Here is a 27224-nt window from a genome sequence, read left to right on the forward strand (position 1 = left end):
TACAGAGAATAACTCTGTACTTGATTCAGGAAAGGCATGAACCAGCATTGCTGGAGCTTACAGAATCAGAAAGTAACAGAAGTAGACATCTGTCTTATAGGTGTGAATGGCAGAAAGGGAAGCCACTGGATACTTTTAAGTAGAGAAATCATACTGATGGGTATGAATATTAACATCACTTTGGGAGTATGTGGAGGGCAAATTGAAGATGAAATTTTGCGGTTGTCCAGGTAAGGTAGGATGATGATTGGCTTTGTAATGTCAATGAGGGAGAGAGTGAGGGAGGGATAAGTAGGCTCTAGAGGTAACTAACTAAAAAAAACTGAGGAGTGCTAGTGATCGGGTTGAATGTGAGGCCAAGGAATGGGGAGCAGTGGTGTGTAGGATACAGTATTCCCTCACTTATCATGGGTATTATGTTTCAGACCCCCCCGCGAAGTAGAAACCTTACATTTATTCTACACTCTTAAACCTACATAACTTTAACAACATACGTATGCAGTACCACAAAATCCTGCGATATAGCGAAAATCCACAATAAATAATTAAATATAATATTTTTTAAAATCCCATGATACAGCAAGGTCATGATAAAGTGAACCATGATACAGAGAGGGGCTACTGTAACTCTGAATTCTCATATGGGCAACTGGTCACCATCAACCAGAATAGGGAACAATACATCAAGAAAAGACAACAAGTTCACTTTGAAACATTAACTTTCAGGTTTATCTGCTATATAACTTCTAAGATATTCCAAAGGGAGCTGAATAGAAATGTATATACTGGAAATCTTGATTCTAAGTCACTAGTTATAGCTAAAACCTTTGGGGTGACTTACTCAGATGGAAAATAGATGGTGTAAAGAGAGGAAAGCCTTGAAAAGAACACTGGGGAATACCAGGGCACCTGAGAGGGTCAGGTGTCATTACAATCAGAGAGCAGTGTGAAATGCTGCAGAGGAGCCAGTACCTGGGAGGGATCAAGATGCTTTTTGGCTTTGACCAACCAGAGGGAAGACAGTTGCCAATAACCTCTATTGGAGCTTGTTTGTTGTGAGTTGCAAAGTGGATGGAAGAAATGATGGAGAAGGAGTCACTGAGGGATGTCTACTCTTCAGAAGCTTGATGGTGGAAGAATGGCAGAACACCATCTACATGGAGGGAAGAGTTTGCTTGTTCTTGCTGGAGAGACTTGAGCATGCCTAGGTTCTAAGAAGGAACAGGTAGAGCCAGGCAAGTGGAAGATGAGAGAGAGGGTGGAGTGACAGGTAGAATGAAGCCCCTAGAAGTGGAAATTGCCTTTTCAGAAACTCAAGACTTGGATGCAGGTAAGCAAGACCCTTGAAGGTGGTGTTTTCAGGGATTTAGGTCTGATGACCTAACTTTGCTCTCTTAAGTAGGGTGTGAAATGATCAGAATTTGGCTGGAGGATTGAGGTAAATCAAGCAATGTTAATCGCCAAGATTAACAGACCTTTTTAAAACAAATTTATTGGGTGACATTGATTAGTATCATTTTATAAATTTCAAATGTATACAAAGAGGGACCCAAAAAACTGCAATTTACTTATAAAGATTTGTGGATTTATTACATGTTTCACTTCGACCACCTTCAAAGTATTCTCCGTTTGATGCAATACACCTACTGAGACATTTTTTCCAATGCTTAAAACAGTTTTTGCACTTGTCAGTTTTGAAGCCTTTTAGTGCTTCTGCAATTTTTTGTTTCGCCTCTTCTACATTGGCAAAATGTTTCCCTTTGAGGATTTTTTTCTTTTTTTCATCTGGAGAAACAAAAAAAATATCACTCAGGACAAGAAGGGGTGAATAGGAAGGGTGGGACATGGGGGTCATGCCGTTTTTGGTCAAAAACTGCTGAACACTCAGCCTGGTGTGGGCAGGTGCACTTACATATTACCCATTATGAAATGGGCAAACATGTTGAAAGAGTCTTCAAAAAAAATTAACTGAAGCCGAATGCAGCCTCAGCCTCTCACAACAATGCCAGGTGGTGCACTCATACAGATGGGTTCCTAGAACACTCAGCTGGCTGGAGAAGCCTGTACTACAAGGGCCCCACCCTCTAGAAGATAATTCCATTTGGGGGGGGGGGCATCTTTCCTTGTAATTCTGTAATACATCATCTCTATATTGCATTGTGTGTTCACCACCCAAAGTCTAGTCTCCCTCTGTCACCATGTATTTGACTCCTTTAACCCTCTTTATCCTTCCACACCTCACATTGCCCTCTGGTAAACTTCATACTGTTTGTGTATACGGTAGTCCCTCTCTATATCGCGGTTCACTTATTGTGGCCTCACTGTATCGCAGGATTTTAAAAAATATTATATTTAATTACTTATCGCAGATTTTCTGCTATATCACAGGATTTTGCGGTACTTACTGTATACATATGTTGTTAAAGTTATGTAGGTTTAAGAGTGTAGAATATGTTTAAGAACATAAGTAGTGTTTATAAAAGTGTGGAAAAGGTTAATAAGGGAGTGGGAAAGGTTAATAAGGGACTGGGAATGGTTTATAAGTGTGTGGGAAGGCTTTATAAAGCCTTAAAATATATATAAATACTAAAATAAATATAAGGTTCCTACTTCGCCGATTTTCACCTATCGCAGGGGGTGTCTAGAACATAATACCTGCGGTAAGTGAGGGAATACTGTATATGTTTATTCATTTGTTGCTTTCTGTTTTACATCGAATATATGACTGAAATTATATGGTTCTCGTCCTTTTCCTTCTGATTTATTTTGCTTAGCGTGATATTCTCAAAATTCATCCATGTTGTCTCAAATAGCAGTATTTTATTCTTTCTTAAGGCTAGAGAGTAGTCTCTTGTGTACATATGCAGTCTGTCCAGAGAGTATCCAGCCATATACTATGAAAAATAGACATTTATTAAAGAAGGAACAAGATATGAGAAATATTGTACATAGGATAATGACACCTCAGTCTCTTTCAAAATAGGCACCTTGGGACCTCACATTGTTCTCTCAATTACCATCAGCTACTCCATCATACTCTCCTGAATCTCATCAACTCTCTGAAATCTCTTCCCTCTCAAAGGTGAATTTAGTTCTGGGAAAAGCCAGAAGTCTCAGGGCTCCAGATCTGGGCTGTAGAGAGGCTGAATCACCTTGGTGATTTGATATTTCATCAAAAATCTCTACACAAGACATGATGTATGAACAGGTGCATTGTTGTGATGAAGCTGCCAATCACCAGTTGCCCATAGCTGTGGAGAAATATTCAAGCTTAATGCAAAATTGTATGCAGATCTGTTGCTCCACTCACTCAGTCATTTTGAATGACATGGCCACACAGTACACATGCTCACTCAACCAGCGTCTACCACCCCCACGGACTAGTACAGTGAAGTCATCATTGTTCACACATGCATGTTCTAGTTCATTCTACTTGGCTGCCAGGTTACATTGATATTGCGCACAGCATTCTTGTTTTACTAACAACAGCTGGACTTTTTCCAGACAGACTTCGTATATACCACATGTTCTTTATCCAGTCATCCATCAAAGGACATGTGGGTTGTTCCCATGTCTTGGATACCAAGAATAATGCTGAAGTGTGTGTAGGGGTACATCCATTATTACGAATAAATGTTTTCAAATTTTGGAGGTAAATATTTAGAAGAGAGTTTCCTGTATCATATATAGTTTTATTCTTAATTCTTTAGGAACCTCCATACTGTTTTTTTCCATAGTGCCTATAACACATTACATTCTCAACAGCACTGTATGAGTGTTCTTTTTTCTCCATATCCTCTCCAACAGTTATTTCTTGTCTTATTGATAATAGCCATTCTAACAGGTGTCAGGTGGTATCTTTATTGTTGCTTTGATTTGTATTTCACTTCTAACTAGTTGAGCATGATTTCATATATATGTTGGGCATATGATGTCTTCTTGTCTTCTTGGAAAACTGTCTATTCAGGTTTTCTGCTGATTTTTTTAATAGGATTGTTTACTTTTTGTTGTTGTATGAGTCCTTTATATATTTTGGATATTAGCCCCTTATCAGAGATATTATTTCCAAGTATCTTCTCCCATTTGCTTGGTTGTCTTTTCAGTGTATGGGTTTTGTTTTGTTTTGTTTTTCTGTGCAAAAGCTTTTTAGTTTGACATAGTTCCATTTATTTATTTTTGTTTTTTCTTCCCTTGCCTTTCACTTCAAGTTTATAAAATCCACTCTGGGGCCAAGATCCATAAGTTTAGTACCTATGTTTTCTTGTATGTATTTTATTGTTTCAGGTCTTATATTTGTCTTTACTCCATTTAGAGTTTGTGTATGGTTTCAAATAGCAGTCTAGTTATTCTTTTGCATATGGCTTTCTAATTCTCCCAACACCATTTATCACAGAGATTTTTTCTTTCTCCATTGTATGTTTTTGATTCTTGTCAAAAATTGTTTGCCAGTATACATGTGGTTTTATTTCTGGGCTCTCAGTTCTGTTCCATTGTTGTGTATTTCTGTCTTTTTTCTGCCAATATCATGCTGTTTTGATTATCATGTCTTTGTAGAATGATTTGAAGTTAGGTAGTATAATAACTGGGCTTCATTCATTTCTCTCAGGATTGCTTTGGCTATCTGGGGTCTTTTGTGGTTCCAAACAAATCTGATGATTCTTTTCTGTCCTTTTTTTTTTTTTGAAAAATACCATTGGAATTTTGATGCGGATTGCATTAAATCTTTACATTGCTTTAGGTAATATGGCCTTATTAATTATGCTGATTTTTCCAATCCATGAGCAGAGAATATTTTTCTATTTCTTTGTTTCTTCTTCAATTGTTTTCAAAAATTTCTTGTAGTTTTTAGTATACAAGTCTTTCACTTCTTTTATTAAGTTTATACATAGGTATTTTATTCTTTTTGTTGCAATTGCAAATGGGATTGTTTTATCTATTTCTCATTGTGATATTTCATTGTTAGTATATAAGAACACAATGGATTTTTGTATATTGATTTTTGTATCTGGAAACTTTACTGTATTTGTTTATTGTTCCTAATAGTTTTCTTTGGTGGAGTCTTTAGAGGTTTTTTTTTATAAATATAAAGTCATGGCATCTGCCAAAAGTGGCAGTTTTACTTCTTCATTCCCAATTTAGATGCCTTTTTTTTTCTCTTTCCTGATTGATCTAGCTAAGACTTCCAGTACTATATTGAATAACAGTGGTGAGAATGAACATGCTTGTCTTACTCCTGATCTTTGAGGAAAAGCTTCCAGTTTTTCACTATTGAGTATGGTATCAGCTGAGGGTTTGTGATGTATGGCCTTTTTTATGTTGAGGTACTTTTATTCTATACCCACTTTATTGATTGTTTAATCATAAATGGATGTTACATTTTGTCAAATGCTTTTTCTTCATCTATTGATCTAACCATATGATTTTAATTCTTTATTTTGTTAATGTGGTGTATCACATTGATTGATTTGCATATGTTGAACCATTCTGTCACCTGGAATGAACACCACTTGATTGTGATGTATTATCTTTTTAATGTATTGTATGTGATTTGCTCATATTTTCTTTAGGATTTTCCCATCTGTATTCATCAGAGATATTGGTCTGTAATTTTTGTGTGTGTGTTGTCCTCATTTAGAGTATCAGGGTAATGTTGGCCTTGTAAAATACTCTTCCAAAATTTTGAAAGAGCTTGAGAAGGTAAGTATTAAATCTTTGAATAGTAGAATTCTCCAGTGTAGACATCTGGTCCTGTACTTTTATTTTGTTTGGGAGGTTTTTGATGACTGTTTCAATCCCTTTACTGTTGATCAGTCTATTTATATTTTTAATTCTTCAGGATTCATTGTAGGCAGGTTATATATTTCTAAGAACCTGTCCATTACTTTTAGGTTTTCAACTTTGGTATAGCCTTTCATAGTATTCTTATATAGATTTTTGTATTTCTGTGGTGTTTGTTGTAACTTCTTCTCTTTTATTTCTGATTTTGTTTGAGTTTTTTCTCTTCTTTCCTAACCGAGTAGCTGGAGGTTTGTGAATTTTATTTATCATTTCAAAGAACCAGATGTTTGTGGCATTTATTTCTTCTATTGTTTTTCTGTTCTCTATTCTGTTTAATTCTGCTCTAATTTTTATTATTTCCTTCCTTTTCCTGAGTTTGGGCTTTATTTATTCTTCTTTTTTGAGTCCTTTAAGGTGAAGTGTTAAGTTATTTATTTGAGATTTTCCTTGTTTATTGAGGTAGGCTTGTAATACTATAAACTTTTCTGCTATTACCACTTTTGCTGCATCAATAATTTTTTGATATGCTTAATTGTCATTCTCACTTATCTCTCTGTATCTTTTGATCACTTCTTTTATTTTTTTCTTGACCTAGTCATTGTTTAGTAGCATGTTGTTTGAACTCCACATATTTGTAGTTTTCTCAGCTGCTTCTTGCAGTTAATTTCCACTTTCAAAGTGTTGTGGTCAGATAATATGCTTGGTATAATTTGAATGTTTAAAAAATTTTTGAGACTAGTTTTGTACCCCAACATATGGTCTATCCATGAGAATGATGATCCATGTGCACTAGAGAAGAATGTATATTCCATTGTTAGGGGATTGAAAAGCTCTGTAAATATTGATTGTGTCCATTTGGACTTATGTCGACCCATATTTTCTCATTGATTTTCTGTTTGGATGATCTACCCATTACTGTCAATGGGGTATATAAGTCCTCTAGTATAATTGTACTTTTGTCAATTTCTTTCTTTAGTTCTGTCATTAATTGCTTTATATAATTTGGTGATTCTAGGTCAGGTGCATATAAATTTATGTCTCAGCGTATTGTCCCCTTTATCATTATAAAGTGTTCATCTTTGTCTCTTGTTACCTTTTTTATCTTGAAATCTATTTTGTTTCATGTAAGAATGACTACACCTGCTTTTTTCTGGATGCCATTTGCTTGTAGTATCATCTTGCACCCCTCCACTTTGAGTCTATGTTTGTCTTTGCAGCTGAGATGGGTTTCCTGAAGGCAGCAAATATTTGGGTTTTGTTTTTTAATCCATTCTGTTATCTGTGCCTTTTAATTGGTCAGTTCAGTCCATTTATATGAGGGTTATTATTTCATATTAAGGACTTTCTGTAGCCGTTCAATCTTTTGCTTTCTGTTAGCTCTGTGTTTCCATTGTCTCTTTTCCCTTGTGTTTCTATCTGCTATTTTAGTTTGGTGGTATTCTATGATTTTTTTCCCTTTGTTTCATCTTTTATATATTTCCTGTGTCTCAATTCTAGATTTTTGTTTTGTGGTTACCATTAGGTTTATGCAAAAATGTTTCATATGTACAGTAGTCCTTTTTATTTTGATTGCATCTTATCTCCACCTGTACAATTTTGGTTCTTTGGCTCCTCCCCTTTTAATATTGTCATTGTCACGAAGTATTTTTTCTTATGCTGTGAGTTTACTTCCAAGTTGCAGCAGCTATTGTCTTTTTTAAGAAATGCTTTCTCCACCTGTACAATTTTGGTTCTTTGGCTCCTCCCCTTTTAATATTGTCATTGTCACAAATTATTTTTTTCTTATGCTGTGAGTTTACTTCCAAGTTGCAGCAGCTATTGTTGTCTTTTTTAAAAAATGCTTTTACCTCCTTTAACTTTCATATTTAAGTGTTCAATACCTTATTCTGATTAGGAGTTGAAATTGCTTGTTTCTGTCTGTATATTGGTCATCTTACAGTTTTGTTTCCTTTTGTGTTTTTGTTTCAGTTAGAACATTCTTCAGCATTTCTTGTTATGCAGGCCTTGTGGTGGTAAATTCCCACAGCTTCTGTCTATCTGGAAAAGCTTTTGTTTCTCCTTCACATCAAAAAGATAACTTTGCTGGATATTTTATCTGTGGCTGGTGATTTCTCTCTTTTAATATTCTGAATATTTGATTCCACTCTCTCCTAGGTTGTAGGGTTTCTGCTGAAATATCTGATGATAATTTAATGGAGTTTCCTTTATAGCTTACAATCTTTTTTTTCCCTGGGTGCCTTGAGAATTCTTTGTCATTAATTTTTGACAGCTTTAATATAATGTGCTCTTGAGAAGGCCTTTTTGGACGGAGATAATTAGGTGTTTTATTGACTTTGGATTTGAGGGTTCAGTTCTTTCCACATATTTGGGAAGTTCTCATCACTTATTTGCCTGAATAAACTCTGTTCTCTTCTCCTCTTTTCTTCTTCTTGTATACCCATTATTCTTAGATTGCTTTTTTTTATTAATAGAGTCAGATATTTCCCATAGAGAATTTTCTTTTTATTTTATTATTATTATTTTTTCATAACTTTTGATTCTCTTCTTCTATCTTGGCCATTTCTAGATTCTATCTTTGCTATCACTAATTTTTTCCTCCATCTGGTCTGCTGTATTTTCCTATGCTCGCTAGTTCATTCTTCATCTCATTTATTGAAATTTTCAGCTCCAGAATTTCTGTTTGGTCATTTTTAAAATAGTTTCAATTATTTAGTATAGTACTCTTTTTGTTTGTTAATCTTCTTCTGTAGCTCATTGAACTTTTGTGAGTTTTCTTGTACCTTGTTTAGTTTTTTAAGATCTGCAATCTTGAATTCTGTCATTTAAATCACAATCTTTCAGGTCTCTAAGTTTCTGTGTTTTACTTCCCTGTTTCTTGGTGTAGTCATGGTGTTTGATAGATTATTTCTCTGTCTGGGTATTTGAATGAATGAATTTTTTGTTGTTGTTTAAGCAGATTGATATGTAGAGGTCTTTTCTTTGCTTTCTTGGAGGTGGTGATATAATGCAAGATTTTGTTTTCTCATACTTGTACTGTTGGGACTTCAGGATCCCTGTGGGGTGCTGTCACCTCTTGAGTAGTGGGAAATGTCCCATATTTCCCCAGGGAGGTGGGCATCCTCTCTGTTACCTGGTTGCCTTGGTCTCAGGGCACTAACCCCATGGTGGGTTGAGGTGGATGATGGGGCTCCTGGCCTCCGTGTTTCTGGCACCACTTCCTTGTAACCCAAAGCCGTCTGCTGCACCACTCTTTATGCACAGCTATAGCTACCCCCACCTCTGTGGTGGAGGCTGGGGTTGGTGAAGGTGGGTGAGGGGAGATAGGCTCTCACATCTAAGGCTTGGTTCTTTCCAGTGGGATTATTATCATTGAGTGCACCACCCAGTGAAATGTTGCTTCTACCCTTTTGTAATCCACTGAGTGAGGGTGGCAATGTTGAGTGAGCCATGGGAAGGTGAGTGGGGCTGGATTTCCTCCTCTGTGGCTTTTTCTGCCTGGTGATCACAGCTGGTCCATTGCTGCCACCTTCTGCACTGCACCCTTGTCTCTGATCCTGGGTTCAGCCTCAATGTGTACCACTTGCTCATGTCACATTGCTGACCCCATCTCTCAGGGATGCCCAATAGGGCTTGCACCCTGACCCTTCACCTTAGTCACATTTGCTGGGGCTCTGATGAGTGCCAGACTGTGTCTGTGGTTCCTGTCTTTGTTCTTGCCCTCCATTTCACCTACTCATTTGCCAACATGCCAGTCTTCTGGTATTGCAGTGTGTGGATCTCTCAGATGTGTTTGTGTGTTGAGCAGGGACCCTTTGTTGAATTATAGCTGTTCAATTTGTGACTTTAAAGGGGGAGACCTGGAGGTTTTCCCTCACTGCCATGATGCTGATGTTACTCCCTTCTGAGACTTTCTCGCCTCACATTGTCTGGGGTCCTACAGGCTAGAGGTCCTTGGGCTCCTTCAATCTGGAAAGCCTCCTTCATTTTCTCTATCCTATTGATAGGGGACTCAAGAGTAAAAAATTTTAGCCTTAGTTAATAGGTTTAAGTGATTAATGCATGTGAAAAGTTGTTATTCTAGGAACTGGAGTGAATGACCAACTCCAGGAGGTCAACAAGCAATTCAGCCCTTGTGCCCCAGGGGTCTTCAAGGGAGATGATATCTGAGCCTTTGTGTTCCAGGGAGAGAATGCCCATGATGCAGATAAAGAATTATTGATCAACAGCTAAAGAAGTACTAGGAATATACAACTCTTACCCAATTAACCTTTTTCAACCCCCTTATCTACCTTTTCTTCTGCTTATAAAAAGGTTGGCTTAAAATGAGGTGTTAAGACAGTTTGTGAGGGTACCTAATGCACTGACTTCTGAGATCACCAGCCATCTGAATAAAGCACCCATAAAGATTCAAAAGATTCCATCCTTGTCTCTATTTATTGGTTCTGGTAGTGACAGGAAGCACGATCTCTGACTTCTCTGACTTCTCCGGTTTCACTATTATGTTTTTCTTTGCTTTATCACACCATACCTATAACCTTGACCTCTGGATGAACTCATGGTTATTAACCCCCTTTGTGTTTCTGGTTCAGGACACCTCCCTCCCTGTTTCTTTCCTGACTAGTTTTATAATCAGTTCACATTCTATTGTTGTGTCTGTTGAAAGTTAGACTCCCATCTTCCTGATATGTATCAAAAGATCTTTTGGAGAACTTCTGTACCAGACACTATGTGGGGTTGAGACACAACAGTGCTCTGGGGTAGGAACCCACTAAATTCCAAGGAAAAGGATGCTAAAGAATTTTGAGTTTTCCACGTATTGGGAAGGAAATAAACAAAGGGGCAAAAAAACCTGCTTGAGACTGGATGGCCAGGGAAGGCTAAATGCCCTGAGGAGGTGACATTGATGTTGAAACCAAAAAGGTGAAAAGGAGCTGACCATTTATATAGGGGACAAGGTAAATAGGTTTTTTTTTTTCCCTAGTATTTATCATGTTTATAAATAGACATTCCATAGGCATTTGATTATATCTATGAGTAGGTAACTAACTCATACAATCTTGTTTTTCCCACTGATACTTTTTTGGTTCCTGAAGTCCCTATATTAGGCCTATAACAGGTTATTCTTCAAAATGAGACAGAGAATGTCCATGTTTCTTAGTTAAAGGATATTACCTGGAAGTGAAGCAGTTACTGAGCACCTAATAATGTATTCAGGGTTGGGCAGATTCACTCATTGGGTGCTGTTTCTCTCTGCATTTCCTCTACTCTCCCCCTCCCCCAAACTCAGATAATTCTGATTCATTAGCCATGAGGAAAAGAGGGCGTGTGTGTGTGTGTGTGTGTGTGTGTGTGTGTTTTGTGTAGTCACAATTGTTAGTCACCATAATTATATAAATTATTTTAAATTATTACTGCAACTTTAGTCCAGAAGTAGACTTTTGTGACATGTCTGAAGCTTTGGACTTTGGGCCTAGATAGGTGTCAAAATTTAACCTTTAGCTAAGAGACAGGAAAAGAGTTCCAGATTTATTTGAGGTGAGAGGAATAGAGGGAGGTACAGAAAGGAAGATACACCAAGGAGAACGGGGACACACTGAACATAAATTTTGCTGACTTCATAATTTTACTTACAGTCAGCTCAATTAAACATAAAGTATCATCTACCAGGACAAAATCTGGTGTTTTCTTATGAGTCTAAGTTTGTAAAGAAAGTTTTTGTTTTTGTTTTTTTTTCCCCCAGAAAATGAAGATTTAGGTCAGAATATGTAAAATGGTATATAAGGCTTCAGTAACTTTCTTGAGGTATTCTGGCCACTACTTTTGAGGAGGGAAAGGTACTTAATATGTACTAATGTGACCAGAGTTTCCCAACATTTTTTCTTGCTGCCACTCAGGAGTGTAGACATTTCCAGTCACCGTTGATTTCTGTGGTCGTGTTTTCCATGTTCGAAAAATTCTGCCACTTTGCTTTTTAAGGAAATAGTAGAAGTTATATTATAAGGGTGATTTTGGATATATATTAATCTTGAGTTATTGTTAGTGACAAGTTATAATAATATGGTGAACCATGTTTGAAAACAGCTTCTTCTTCTATTTGTACATATATTACTTTTGTGGTTAATTTTTCTGACAAATAGTGTCAAGAAGTTTATGTTTTTGAAAATGATTTTATCAGTCTCTAGCAAGCAACATTTTTGTTTGTACATGGGATGCTCTTTGCAGCTTTTCATCTATATTTGGTTTGATTCCCCCTCCCCCATTATAATAAGAGAAGACATCTCTAGTGCTATGAAATATAAGTAATTTCTAATAAATGAATGGTAATGTTATTGGCATTTCATCTGGGATTGCATTATAGCTAGTGATTACAGTATACATTAAATGGAGGTAGAATGGTCATCTTGATGATTTATTTTTTTTAAAAATGGTTTCGTTAATACAATAATCTTTTGGAACTTATTTGTTAGACACTGGAGATTCAGAGTTGGTAGTTATCATATAAAAAGTCTATAACTGTGTTAGATGAAAAAGAGTGTCTTGTTTTAATTAAGAAAAATATCAGTGAGGTTAAACTTTTAAAACATTCATTAAACTGTTTTATTCAAATGATTCTTCCTGCTGTTCTTGGTTTTGTCTTTTGACATCATCATCCACCTTTAGATTTCTGCTTACTCAGAGGTTGTCTTGCCCTGGCTGTGTGGCTCGGTTGGTTGGAGCATCTTCTCATACACTGAAAGGTTGGGGGTTTGAGTCCTGGTCAAGACACTTACCTAGGTTACTTATAGTCAGCTCAAGTAGGCATAACATATATCATCTACCAGGACAAAATCTAGTGTTGGGGTGCATAAGGGAGGTGACCAATTTATGTTCCTCTCTCACAATGATGTTTCTCTCCCCTTCCTCTTTCTCTAAAAAAGCAATTAAAAAATGTCCTCAGGTGAGCATTTAAAAAAAAGGTCTCATTTTGTTACAGCCTCTGTGACTTTGACATAAAGTCTCCTGAGTCTCTCTCCTTTTCTCCTTAGAGCTACCTTCATGCTGGACACCTGGCATCATTTCTTGCCTGGGCTATTGCTGTCCAGTACTTCTGCCCCCTTGCCTTCTTACCCTGTTTGTTCTTCGTTCCATACATATGCATAAGATGGAAATAAGCATATCATTCAGCTCCCTAAAAACTCACTGTCTTCACATTGCCTATAACATGAAATCTAAACTAACAGTACTGGTTGGTTGTTTTATTTAAGAGTACATTCAATTAAATTCAAATATTCATCCAGGCTGCTATTTGCTTGTCTTTGATTTAGCCACAGGTGCATACTGTGTACATCTTCATACTTTTCTGCCTTGATTTAGTGACTCTTATCTGGACGATTGTAACTGAGAGTGCTGGATGTCTATGCTACCATTTTCTGCAGCAGCTCTCAGCCTTCTCTGTAGCCTCTTAATCATTGGCCAATAAGACAAATAATACTGTAGTAAAAATTGTCTGTATTTAAAGACTGCAAAAGGTTTAGATCACTGCCTAATGATTTTTTTTAATAGTCTTCGATTTGGCAGCAGAGTGTTACTTAAATGCTTCTGTTTAATTTATGAGCCCTTGGTCATGCCTGTGTCTTTCTCTGCTCTTTACCCAAGCAGGAGTTACCTTACTTTTCTATATATTTGGCTGATTCTGTTTTTCCTTAGTATTTTTATCACAGTCATTCAGTGAACATTTTTGCCTGTGCCAAGGGTTTCAAATATTTCTTCCTTTGACAGGAAATCTTAAACAGAACACCAGTGCCTAAAGCAGATAGATGTGGAACTATGCTGGTTGAAATGGGGTAATTAGACTCTAGTCCTCTTGATGCCCGATTGGTGGTTTTCAGGAGTGACGTCCAGAAGGGGTTATTAGACTCAGAAGCAGGAATAACTGGAGTAAAGGGGATAACCACTGTGGGAGAGATGAAATTTCTAAGAAGGAGCTTAAACTACAAGTAGTGCCTGGAGCCTACTGGTGTTCATATGACCACCTGAGCTTTCGAAACTTTATGAAATTGATCATTGACTTATTTAGCTACAGCTATCATTTGAGTACTTGTTGATGTTTATAGTGCTTTCTCTTGGTGGCCTAAGGTCATTTTTGTCAAAAAATGAGAAAATTGTTTTTATGTATTTCCTGCTTCTACTTTGTAACATTTCTGTCTCCATGTAAGTGGATGTGTACTGTCAGCATTTATCCAGTCTGCCTTACTTAATCCTTTATGTACCCCTCCAGGTAATAACCACAGAATCACCGATATGTCTCTAGCTGTTTTGTCAGAAATCAGCTTTGCTTTCGTCCTTGCTTACTTTATTCATTCATTCATTCATTCATTCAAAAAAATCTTTATCAAATGCCTGGTATTTCAGGTACTCTTCTAAATGCTATGGAAGCTGGAGTTAACAAAACAGTAGGAATGTTTGCCTTCATGAAGCTGACATTGTGGTTGGTGACATTCAAAAACAAGATAAATGTGTCAAGTACTAGCTGATAAGTGCTATAGAAGAAGGGAAGGGACATTCCTATTGTCCTGTATGGCGATGACAAAAACATTTTGAAGTTATTTTTCTAGAAATAGTAATGAATTAGTAAGAATTTACCTCATTCCTTTTTGCCCAACTTTTAACCCAAGTTCATGCTCTTTTGGGCCATGAAGTCAGGCATCAGGCTGTCATCTCTGCTTTTGGACCGGCTGCTGACCTAGCTGCTGACTGGTGCGTTCCAGGACTGAGACCTTGGCCCTGTTCTCATTAGGATAGTCAGATATTTACTATAATAATTACCTAGACTGAAGATATATTATTCTCCTGCTTCCTCAGAGCTCAGATCAGATCTCGATTATCTTAATCATTGTTTCAAATTGTTATTTTTCCTACCTCATAACCACCAAATGAAATTGTATATAGAATCCCAATCTATAAAACAAGTGAAAGATCTAAATGGAAATGAAAAGTATTTAGAATGAGGCCAAAGGCATTCTCCCCCATCCCCACCCTTTCAGGCTACATTGTCACCTCCATGGACTCCTGCCATGGAGCCATTATTTCTAATATAGCATTTCAGGGACATTGTTCATGTATGGTGTTGTCATTCTGCGATGACAGAACTGTTCTGTAACTGAGCCTTCTGATATGATAGCCATCAGCCACAACTATGTAGTCATGTTGCCATGGCTGTCAAGCACTTGAACATGACCCCTCTGTACCTTAGTTCCTTTATATAAGATGAGAAAATTAGTAGTACATTTTTACAGTGAGATTTAAAATGCAGTAAAGCATTCAGAACATTTGATACATTGCATGATGCCTGATTTTAGGTGTTTTATCCTAATCATTTTTTTGTATAGTTTTTGCTTGTAAAGATAAATGCTCATTGTGGAGCATTTATATAAAAGAGAAAAACAACAAGAAACTATGAAAATAACATGTAATTGCTCCCATCTATAGGCAAGCAAGAGAAAAACTTTATGTAGATAAAATTGTCTTTGGTTTATAATATACTTTTCTCTCTGTTTTGAATGTGTATATGTATGACTACACTGATACTATTATAAAAAATAATGGTTCTTTTGGAGAACAGGTCATATGTGTATAAGTTGCCTTATAAAGTCTTTTTTTTCCCCCTAATAAGTCTTAGTAAATATATTGTGATTAATAAAAGGCATTTTTAAACAGATGAATTCTGTAACTTACTTGTGTTTTTTGTAGATTTATCTTTGCGTATATAATGTTTTCAGAATGTAGAAATTGTTCTTAGGATTCTTTTAGGATGATGGAAGAAAAGATACATAGATGAATATATCTTCAGTTAAATGTCATGTCTCTTGAAAGTTCTAGGGTCTCAAAGTTGTGACTGTACACATGATTTATGACATTATAGTAATATATATTCATCTAAAATACTAAATCTATTGAGCATCTTCTATGTGTCAGTCACTGTGATACATAGAATATAAAAACCTATAAGATGTCATTATTGTCCTTAAGTAAACTACAATCTAGTGGGAGGGACTGACCTTGGTTCTAAGTCCAGTGTGGTTATTGATGTAAAAGGGATCTCGGCAATCTAATAGGGGAAAAAGGGACACTTTGGACCAGCTGAGGATGGGAGGTTTGTCAGCATAGGGTCTCTGGCTGAAGTGACACATGAATGGAGTTTTAAGGAATGATGGACATAACCAGGCAGTGATGGGGTACAAGGATGAAATGTGATGGAAGCCTGAGAGAGACCCGGAGGCACTTGGAGAGCCAGAGTAGTGCAGTATGGACTTCTGCAGTGGTGATGGAATTGGATGGGAGAAATGCTTATAGTTCTGGAAGTGTAGCAGGAGCCACCTGGGTGACAGAAGTCTTACTATGCCCTGTTAAGGCACCTGGACCCTATGCTTAATATTATAATAGATCGTTGAAGATTACGAAGAGCAGAGGGACAAGATCTCTGATCGCATCTTTGACATATGTAGTCAAATGACTGGATGTGATTTGGAGATGGATGGAGATAAATAGTGCAGGGCACGGAGTCATTTAGTGGGTTGTTGATCAGGCCAGGTATGAAATGATGGCTGATGAAATGAGTGGCCATCTGGATGCTTGGATTTAGAACTTGGAAGGATGCTAGGGCTAGAGTTGTAGCTAAAGTTATCCACATTTCGGCCATGTTGTGACTATCACAGCACAAAAGAAGTCACTAAGGAAAAGGTATAAAATGAAAATTTAAAGAGGAACTATGAAATAACACGGGGAGAAAATAGCAGTAGTTAATCACAGAGGTGGAGAAAGGTGAGCCATTAAGAGAGACTGAGAAGGAGAAGCCAGAAAGGCCTGGGGAAAATGAGAGTGTTTGAATGATGGAATTCTGGGGCCAATAGTGTTTTAAGGAGGAAGTGGCGAACAGTGTCAAATGCAACAAAGATGCCCAATGAAGGATACAAGTCTTTTTGGATTAATAATAAAAAGACAGTTGAGAAGAATTTCAGTTGGATTTAGGATACCTTGATACTACATTCCAGGGTTATTTTAGTCTGGATTCTTTGGTTTCAAGTGAAAAGTCAACTCAAACTAGATTTCAGGTAAAGGATCTGTAGGTGGTTTGGAAGATATGAATTGTAGGAATTTTAGCAATACAACTAGACCCTAGGATCCCGTAAAATGAGGAGCTTGACTTAACTCTATCAGGATAATCTCTTGCCATTTCTCTTTGTTTCTTCCTGCCTGTTAGTTGCCTTCTTTTTCACTAAAGGCATGATTTCTAGACATGGAGGAGAATAATAAGTACTGCAGTCTTCTACCTTTGGAGTGGGATCATTTTGTTAATTCTGAATATAAAAGTTTAGGCGAATGGCGAAAATCACCCAGCTTGGACTAGGTGCTGTGCCTGGGCCAGTCACTGGTCTCTTGGGTGCAAGGTCATGAAATAACATGGTGGTTCCCAAGATATTTTTGAGATTAGAGGGTGTGGCAGGTCCCAGTATGGGAAGCAAAACTTGGTCTCATAGGTGTTCACTACAAGTAGGCATAAGATGGAGCAGGAAATGAAGAAGCAGAGAAAGTGAATGTAGATTACTTCTTCTAGAACCAGGGCAATGAACAAGAGTGTTTTGATGGTGACTAAACAGGAACAATTTGACATTGGTATGATTATTTTATAACTAAAACATTGATGGAGATTTAGTAATAAGGATTGAAAATGTATTTGAAAATAAGCTATCCATGCTAATCCTAATGTTTATGGAAAAATTTTATGCAAACATGTACTTGTGAACATAGAAATTTATGTGAGCAGAGGAAGTTTGGTTATAATCACAAATTTCAAAACAATTTTATTTGTGGTCACTTTATTGTCAGATATATGTTCTCTGTGTAGTCTTCTTTTGTTTGAGATGATCATGCCTGGAGAAAGAAACCAGAGCATATTGTCTTTTGTAAAAGATCTTTGAGGTCGTCAAAAGTTGCTTAATTTTATATAAAAGAAAAGTAGATACCAGAGAAGTGAGATGAAGGAATCCCTTACAGACACAACATCAGAAGAAGAGGGACAATTTCCTCTTTGGGTTTAGAATGCGTAGAAGTCTTTCCTAGAACTTCTTCCATAGACCCCCTCCTCCCTTCATGACCTGTTGTCCAGAATTAGAGCACGACACTCAACTCTGAAAGCTGTTGCTGACAAAGAAAATGTGAGAACCTGATTAATTCAGAATAAGGAATCTGCCGTCAAGACTGTGTACCTGAACAAAATCAGCCCTATGCAGCAAGGAAGAGGAGAGGAGGGCTGTTGAGCAGAAACTAAAGCTAAAGAGCATATTTTTTATTCTGTTGACAATGGAATACTACAAAATGTTTTTTTTTTAAAGTTAATTAATTAATTAATTATTTTCTTAGAGGGGAAAGGAGAAAGAGAGGGAGAGAAACATCACTGTGTGGTTGCCTCTCACTCGCACCCCCAACTGGGGACCTGAAGTGCAACCTAGTCATGTGCCCTGACTGGGAATCGAACCAGTGACGCTTGGCTCGCAGGCCGGTGCTCAATCCACTGAGCCACAGCAGCCACGGCCAACAAAATGTTTTAAATGAGGGAATGCATACAATCAGATTTGTGTTTTAGGAATAACAATCTTCACAAAATACCTATGATAAAACATGAGGTAACAAAAGGTCATTCTTACACCTGCCTAAAACCATGTAATAAGTTAATCACAGAGTTGAATAGACTTTAAAGTCTCCAGTATTTTCCTTTATTACCTACATTCCATTCTCTCATCATATACTTATATGCTATTGACGGTTACGTATTTGTCTTTTGCTGTGAAGTTAGGGTTGATATCGTTGAACTGAATCCGTCGGCAGCCGTCCGTCTCGAGAGACGATGGTGTAGCTTCTTAAGAGTCTATCTGCACCGCCGAGAATGGCTGTGCAGTCCGACTCGGGAGTGACACGGTATCTGTCTCCTCCCGTGTTGAATCGACATCTTGCGATGACGCTGGAGTGTCCTCTCCAGTGAAGCTGAAGCTACAGAGCCTGGGCAGGGTGATATGGAGGGTCTGCTGTTGCCCATGCAGCAGACCCCCCCTCTCTTCACAGCTGAAGGGTCCAAGGGAAAGACGGAGTCAATACAGCTTGGCTTCAGGTGCGCCGCAGGAGTTGCCGGTGTTGACTACAACGTCAAACCGCCTTAGGGACTCCGGCTCCGGATTTTCTGTCAGGGTTTACTCCCTTAGCCTTTCCTCTGAAGAGGTATGCCGCAAGGCAGCGGAGGTTTTTTGGAGTCAGAGTTTTCCTTCTCTGATGTGCCCTGACTGGAAGATCGAACCAGCGACACTTAGCTCGCAGGTCGACACTCAATTCACTGAGCCAAACCAGCCAGGGTATATATATATATATATATGTATATATACATATGGTTCCGGAATGAGGTTGAGGATGGAGAATTAGAGATAAAATAGGATTTATAGGGTAGTCTACACTCGGGCTACAAGTGACCGAGATATGATACAGGAAATGCATATGTAAAAGTTGGAATGTGACCATCCTTCTTATGATGACATTTATAAAAATGTGGTGTGGTTGGTGCCTAGGGCAATTGGGGAAAGCTATGATTGTGTGGTATGGAAGCACATGTAAGATAGGACACACAGATCCTTTTAGATGAAGGAAGTAACAGCATGAAAAAGAAAGGCAGAAAAACCCAGGAATACCAAGGTACATAGTCTTGGGGTAAAGATATCGGAAATAAAGCCATGAGTGGATCATGGAGAGGAGGCACAAGAGAATGAAGCTCACACATGTTGGTGGCCAACATGTACAGTAGGCACTCTACTACCTCTTGATGAGGTAGTGAGGGTTGTGTTCCCATTCTTCCTATGAGGGACTGGGGTTCAGCATAACTACCTTGCCTGAGAACTCACTACTAATTGTTTAGCCTACATTTGAAACCTAGAAGTTCTCCTATTATGCCAAATATCCTTCCCCTGTATAATTTCATCATCATGTTTTAAGTGTTAGCATTTCACTTTTACTCTCAGGTATCTGAGCAGGAATGAACCTTACCAGAAGTGCTCAGCAGGGAAATAAGATGGTGGTGTTATGGAGGCTGAGTGGTCACCATTCTAAGTCTGCATTAGTCTCCTCTGACATCCCACACCCAGGCATTGGAGTCACTAAGTACTCTCAGAACTGTATTTGCCATATTTCCCAGAGAAATAAAAATAAAATTCTATACTCAGTGTTCTTCCTCCGCAAATGCCTTCTCCTTTTCATTAGTACTACCTTGGTTCCATTTGGGATTACTCCTCTTTAGTGCACACCTTCTAGCTTTCTTAACTAATGATTATTCAAATAAGACTAACTCTGGACTAACTACTGATTGACCTAGAAGTTCCTCAATGTATAACACCTCTGAGACATGGATATTGTATTGTAATTGACACTATGAACTCTGATAGAAAAAGATGTACAATCTACCAATAGTGAATCTTCTGTCTTTTTACAATAATCACCTCTAGAGTGGTATGTAAACAAATAAAATGTAGAATGGCTATTTTTTTTTACTTTAAAAACATATCTGTAGCTATTTGAACTAACTAAAAGTAAAATGAGTGCCATGGCAGATTGTGGCATATCTTTTCCTTTTACTTAAAACAAAACACAGAAAAACAAAACAGGAAGTGGAAAACATAACACTTCTAGACGACGCTGACATTGAAATGGTATCCATAATGTATTTGTATATGCTGCGCTTTCCTCCATGCACCAGTCATCTTTACTACATATGTGTTGGATATTTGCCATGTGGGTTGAAATGTTATCACATATGGAAAATCTTGTTTGGAAGTGGTGTGAATCATTAAAGTAAAGGTAAAGTCAGTTCTTTCGATTATACACACCCTGCTGATCTAATAGAAATGACTTTTCTTTTTTCTTTTCTCATTTTGTGTCAATCTTTCCATAAGTGTCCGCATTCTCCTACAGCAACTAAAAATAGAAATTATGAACTTAAAAATTACACAAGAAATATTATAACAGTATTGGTTTTACTGTATCATCTAATTTGAAATGGAGCGAAATGCTTCTGTGGTTAAATCAGCTCTTTTGCTGTTTGTTATAAAAGTTTCAAGAATATATATTTCAAAATGTTTTTTTTCTAATTCAAAACAAATGCAACAGAACTCAGCATACTTGCAACACATTTTCTGAATTTGTCTTAAATCTTTTTACTCCAGAGAGTTTTGTGTGTGTGTAAGGGTTAGGCCTGGCTGGTTATTTCACCATCTATCTGCATGCTGGATTGATTGCACTGAACAGCACAGAATGAGTTACATATGGTCCCACTTTGTCTAAGTTTGTAGGACCTCTGGGTTGGAACTCCATTTGATCAGAGTAAAGCTAACCATCTCAGAAATTTGGCTAATGTCACAGTCTTAAAGATCTAGATATATTCCAGTTAGAATGTCTATATATGTTCCTGTTAGAAGTTGTGGTGGCTTGCTATGCATTGGCTCAGTTGTGATCGTTCCTAAAATATAGATGACATTTCAAGAATTGAAAATCATTTGTCTGCCTTTGATGATGCTGATGCTGATAATGATTTTCGGGTGAGGAATTATGTTACCAATATGGACCAAGATATGTATTCAAAATATTTTCAAATCAAAAGTCTTTCTAAAACTGGACAGATTATATATTTCTATATAAAGATTATCTGAAGTTTGAAAAGAAAGCCCATTGTTATCTTTGCAGTTTATTTTATTTTATTTTTTGTTTATTTCTTTTATTTCTATATAAAAAAAAAAAGAAAATGGGTTAAAGGTATGTTTTCAAGTTTAGGTATTGCTCAAGAAATATGTCAAGGTAAGTAAAGTGGGGGCTGTGTTCTCTAAGGCTCAGCTTTTAGCTCTTGAGGTAAACAAAGCTGTCCAGAGTAAATTTCTCCCTGTTTTGGTCTTTCCTCCCTTTCTTCTCTTTTACTTTTACTACTTAATTCTTTCATGATTCCCACTTCCCCACCCCCCTCCTGCTCTTCCTTTCTGTGTCTGCAACTGTGTGCTTCAATCTGTGTATCTGGACTGGCTTCTCCAACAGTTCAGTGTGAGTGTTAGCAGAATGAAAACCAGATGGACCAGCAGTTCCCACTGTTATCTCCCAGCTGACTCTGGCAAGCCTCCCCTTCTCCCTCCTTCCTTGGCATGACAGAAATATTTGCCTTTATTTAGGGTGACTTGTATTAGCTGCTGCACCTCTTCCCTCAGTTGCAACATAAGTGGAAAGCTGTTTAGTCCCTTGTTGCTGAGGTTGGTTGAGGTGAGTAGACTGCAATGGATTTAACTATTGAAGAAGTGGTTTTAAACCCACCTAACATCTGTGTTCTTCTAAAATAATTGATTTGCTGATACTGGTTTTTGAGTAATCTGGAATAGTAATATGAAGGCAGTTTTTAACAGTAGTTGATAAAGGTGGGAATGCTCTCCATCTGTTTTTACCATCATCTCACTGAGAACACTTATTCACTACAGAGACATTCATTGTTATTCAACTAGTAGTTAGAGAGGAACAAATAGAGACCCTGGTACTGTTACCGTGATCATCTTTCAAATGCTCTTATGAGAATGATGATGATTTTCATTCTTTTATTACATCTTCCTTAATATGGCATCAGCATTATTTCACCTTTTAAGTGTTGTATTCTGTCGCAACCCAAGTCTTACAAAACTCCTTTCAATAAAGATGAGGTAGTTTTGGAATGTCATAGTAGTAATTTGGACTTTTCATTTTCTTTTAATAATTGACTTTTAAGTTATTTTGAGTCATCAACTCTGTACCTATATGGTTATAATATTTTAAAAGGCCGATTCTTTGTCAATAATCTATGTTATTTTACTTTTCAAAAAGTCAGAGTGGGAAATATCTCTGTCTAAGGCTGTAAGAGATGTCTCAAACATGTTTGGGGGTGTATGTGTGTGCACATCTGTACATATGTTTAGGGGAAATTGGATCTAAAGAAACAAAAACTTCTATTTTTTTACTGGACATTAGATAGCGAAAAGTATACTTAGTAGAAAACAGTCTTGCGTACAAATGTTCATTGTTGAGTAATCAGAAAATTTCTTCATATCTTTAACATACTCATGAAAAAATATAAGGAAGGTCTTTGGTTCTTCTAAGTTCTTAATTTAGGATTTTTCTATTTTTACTCTGCCTGAGATTATTAATTGAAATACTGGTCTCATATTTTTAAAATGGGGGGTCTGAAACTCACAGATTCTAAGTAAATAATAGCTTAACTTAATTGTGTGACCTATGACATTCATGTAGTGGTGATTTTTCAAAACAGGGCAGAAAAAAATTGAAGTGAGATGTATGTCCTGGAGACATAACCTGCTTCATCTAAAAGGCCAGAAAACTAAGTATGGAAAAAGGATAACAGGTGTTACAAAAAAATCACCAAACGCTGGCTCCTGCTAATCTCTCACCAGCATCACAGAGCTTCACATTTGTGTTATTTCTGAGCTGTCTGAGAGGTTCATTACCATCTAACTTCCTCATCTATTTTTGTACCTCTTGCTAATGTTGGCTTCTGCTTCGAGTGAAGTTGTGTTGTTGCCTGTAACACTACCAAGGTAGCATTTGCCCAAATTACAAATGAAGTCCTGCCATCTGTGCTACGCCTGCTTAAGTGGGGTTTGGGTAATAGAGTCCTGATTTAAACTGGAGTAGATAAGCCTGTTTTATTGCTAGAAGATGTTGGATTTCTTCTGTTTACTTGCTTTGAAAAACGATGAACCCCACTTAAAAAACTGAGGTGCTTAAGAAAGTAACATGCTCCTGGTGGCACCCTCCAGATCGGACTGAGAAGCACTCCACAATGCCAGACTCACCTGTGGATGTGAAGACTCCATCTAGGCTGACTCCGCCCACGATGCCACCACCTCCAACAACTCAAGGAGCCCCGAGAACCAGTTCATTTACACCGACAACATGTGAGTAGGCACTTCTGCATTTCCTGTTTCCATTTTGAAGTTTAAATTAAATTGTTAATGCAAATAAATTTAAGAGAAAAGAAGATCCAGCATCAATGACTTATGCAAAAATGAAGCAAAAAAAAAAAAAAAAAATCATTTGTTTGCCATTGAGTAGGTATTGAGTACAGATGTGTCCTATCTTAGGTATAATTTGTAAGACTGCCAATATGTGCCTGCCTTTTTGTGATTGCTTCAAAAAAGGAGTTTACTATGATCTCAGCAAATGAAGAACACATTTGGTTTGTAACGTGAGATGTTACCACTATAACTTTTAATTCAGCCTAATGTGGAGCTCCTTATTTTAGTTTGTTCATTTTGACTTGGAACATGTTAATAATTATTTCCAGGTTACATCTGATCTCCTAATACTGTTTTCTTCTATTATTTAAAATCATGTTAAAACCTCCATTTTTAGGTTAAAATGTTAAAAACCTAATATTTGCATACAAAAACAAGACTTTATGCAACAGTTGCATACAGAAATCTTTCTGAAATAAGGAACTTCTTTCTTTTCTTGAAACTGTTCATTCCATCTTGGCTCAAGCCTTGTGTTTTGAATCAATGGAGAGTATTGCTTTCTGTGTCATCCAAGGAAAGGACAGAATATTCTGACAGAATCACAACTTCCCTTTCTTTCCTGTATAGTGTAATAGGAATAGCAGGTAGTTTCGTTTTCATCAGTCTCAAGGCCCTGGTTAAAACTGTCATCAAGGATTTGTAAAACAAATAAATGCTATCTGTTGCAGATAATAGTCTTTATAGACCACGTGCCATTAAATCTATACGAATAAAAAAATAAGAGGCAAAAAATAGATACATGGGATTAAAGGGACCAACAAAATACACACCCCAGGCAGTTTATGCAGGGTTGCATTGCCATTTAAAAGAGCTTTCCAAATGTGTAAGGATCAGGAGGCGCAACAGTGCCAGGTTGTAACCCTGTCATCTTGTATTTGTTTTGTTGTTACCCAAAGCCGTAGTGATAGACATATGTCTCCTGTGAGGAGTCCTAGTGAGCTATCATTTCTTGACAGGTTACTTAGGTACTCGTTTAGGACAACAGATCTTTTCTTTTTTTTTAACTATTCGGAAACTCTAAGAATAATTAAGTACTTAAAACATCTTCAAACTATTGTTGGCAACAGTTCATCAAAATTATATTAAAAATGCATTTGGTAGAGATCAGTTTGCCAAATTAATTGATTTAACATTAAAAGTCAGCATTTTCTTTAGTGAGAAATGTGTAAAATTTTCTAGCCTACTAGTTCTGGATTATTGTCTTGATTTTCAAATAACTATTATCAGAAATAAATTTACTGAATTACCACCAACTGTTAATATTGGAATAGATATGTACTCTTTGAATTTCTTGGAATAACTCCTTGATAATTACTGTATATATTTTGGCTTCTTACATAAAATTTGCGTTTTGCTTAAAGATGTGGTTAAGAAATATGAGGGGGAGAAAATAGCCTTCTAATTGGGTGGTATAAGGTTAAAACTTGAAAGTCCAATTTTTATAAACACAGCTGTCAGTTGTGTGTACAAAACATGATTAAAAACGTTCAGTGATAAATTTAGTCTCCACCAAATGTACACTTTCTCTAGGGGAGCAGTTTAGAAAGAAATAGTCCTGTTATATTGATGTAAGCTGGTGACAAAAGGCTGACATCCAAGCGATGTTTGTTCTATGTTTGAAACATTTCAGGTGGTTGGCATATGTGCACATGGGAGGCAGGGCTGCCTCTGTGTTATAGCTGACTCCATTTATAATCAGCTTCTGTGCAGAATATGCTCATGCAGTGTGAGGGGTAGACTCATTTAATTGTAGAGTACCTGAGTCTGCGATGATCCTGTAAAGTCAAAGCACTTCATAAAAAAGCTCCAAGAGTTTTACTTTAACTTTAACTATATTTTTTATTTTTCATTTACAGCATAAGGAATATAGTCAATAATATTATAATAATTACATGTGGGGTCAGGTGGGTACTAGATTTTTTGGGGTGATAAATTTGTAAGTTACTATAATGTCTAATTCTGGGTTATACACCTGAAACTAATATAATATTATATTCAACAGTTTTTAAATGACAAAATCCACAAGATTTAGAGGGAAGGAAACTTGGCTGTAATTTCCTCATGCATTTCTCTATAAGTTTTTCTTTCTGATTTTGTGCTCTTGACAGTAACTAATGGCACAAGCCATTCACCCACAGCCTTGAATGGTGCCCCCTCGCCGCCCAATGGCTTTAGCAATGGGCCTTCCTCTTCTTCCTCTTCTTCTCTGGCTAATCAACAGCTGCCCCCAGCCTGTGGCGCCAGGCAACTCAGTAAGCTGAAACGGTTCCTAACTACCCTGCAGCAGTTTGGCAATGACATTTCACCAGAGATAGGAGAGAGAGTTCGCACCCTCGTACTAGGACTGGTGGTAAGCAAATGGAAATCAGCCCAATTTTATGGGGTAAGAGAGAGAGTGTGTGTGTGTGTGAAAGGTAGCATTCAAAATACAGTCTTCTTTCTCACAGCTAGTTTGTCCTAATAGTTTTGACTGCTGGAGATTGTGTGCAAGTCTGAGAATTCTATAACATGGTTTTCAATTCTGCACTGTGTGTTGACCTCCTCCATGGTTTCTTTTATTATTTGACTAATAAAGATATAGTTATACAAATTTATTGTTATTTTGGCCATAAATGTGTATGTATAAAATTCACTAAGTATATAATCCGGGTATTTCAACAATGACAAAATGTTTTTGTTGTGTTAATGATTCACTTAATCTAATTGGGTGCTCTTTTTAACTTAATTGCTTTAGGGAACTTTTATTATTACCCTAGATGAACAAAACTTTACAACAAATAACATATTCTTCTTTTATATGTTTTCATTTTTAGGGCTAATAACATTAAAAATTGTTTATTGTGGTAAAATATAACGTAAAATTTACCATTTAAACATTTCACTGTTATGTAACCATCACTACTATTCATCTCCAGAACTTTTTCATCAACCCAAACTGAACCTCTGTACCCATAAAATAATAACACGTCAATTTTATCTCCCCTCAACCGTTGGAACTACTAATTCATTTTTGAAAAAAGAATTCTTCGTTTTAGGTAAAATTACTTAAATGATTAGCTTGATAATAGAAGTGTTGAGTTGGGCAGATTACAGTATAGTCTATATCACACTAGAAGTGAGAACATATATCATTTTTTAGGGTCCTAAATCACTTCTGCATATATTATGACTTCAAATATAAGTAGAGAATTTTCATTTGGGAAGGTGATTTTTCCATAGCAAGCTGAGTCATGGAGAAGCTATGAGTCACGTATTCAGTGGAACTGAGATTCAGATGATAGGCAGAAGTTTCTTTTTTCTTGAAATAGATCATTTATTTTTATTGTGTGGATTCAT

The 27224-nt window shown here is 36.9% G+C and overlaps 1 protein-coding gene across 5 annotated transcripts in view; it reads left to right on the plus strand.

Annotated features, from left to right (window-relative positions):
* RUNX1T1 (RUNX1 partner transcriptional co-repressor 1) overlaps window positions 1-27224 on the plus strand; it is a 141685-nt gene that overhangs the window by 59940 nt on the left and 54521 nt on the right. For 3 of the 5 annotated variants that reach the window (XM_090283572.1, XM_090283576.1, XM_090283573.1), the window contains exons 2-3: window positions 23631-23768; window positions 25997-26238. In XM_090283572.1, coding sequence (XP_090139698.1) covers window positions 23631-23768; window positions 25997-26238 — 380 coding nt within the window. Of the gene's footprint in view, window positions 1-22028; window positions 22093-23122; window positions 23196-23630; window positions 23769-25996; window positions 26239-27224 lie in introns of those variants that run through there. The other 2 variants (XM_090283574.1, XM_090283575.1) reach the window with 2 other exon arrangements.

The sequence above is a fragment of the Furipterus horrens genome, unplaced genomic scaffold (assembly GCF_987537825.1).
Source record: "Furipterus horrens unplaced genomic scaffold, mFurHor1.1.pri manual_scaffold_7, whole genome shotgun sequence".
In the NCBI taxonomy this organism is placed as follows: Eukaryota; Metazoa; Chordata; class Mammalia; order Chiroptera; family Furipteridae; genus Furipterus; species Furipterus horrens.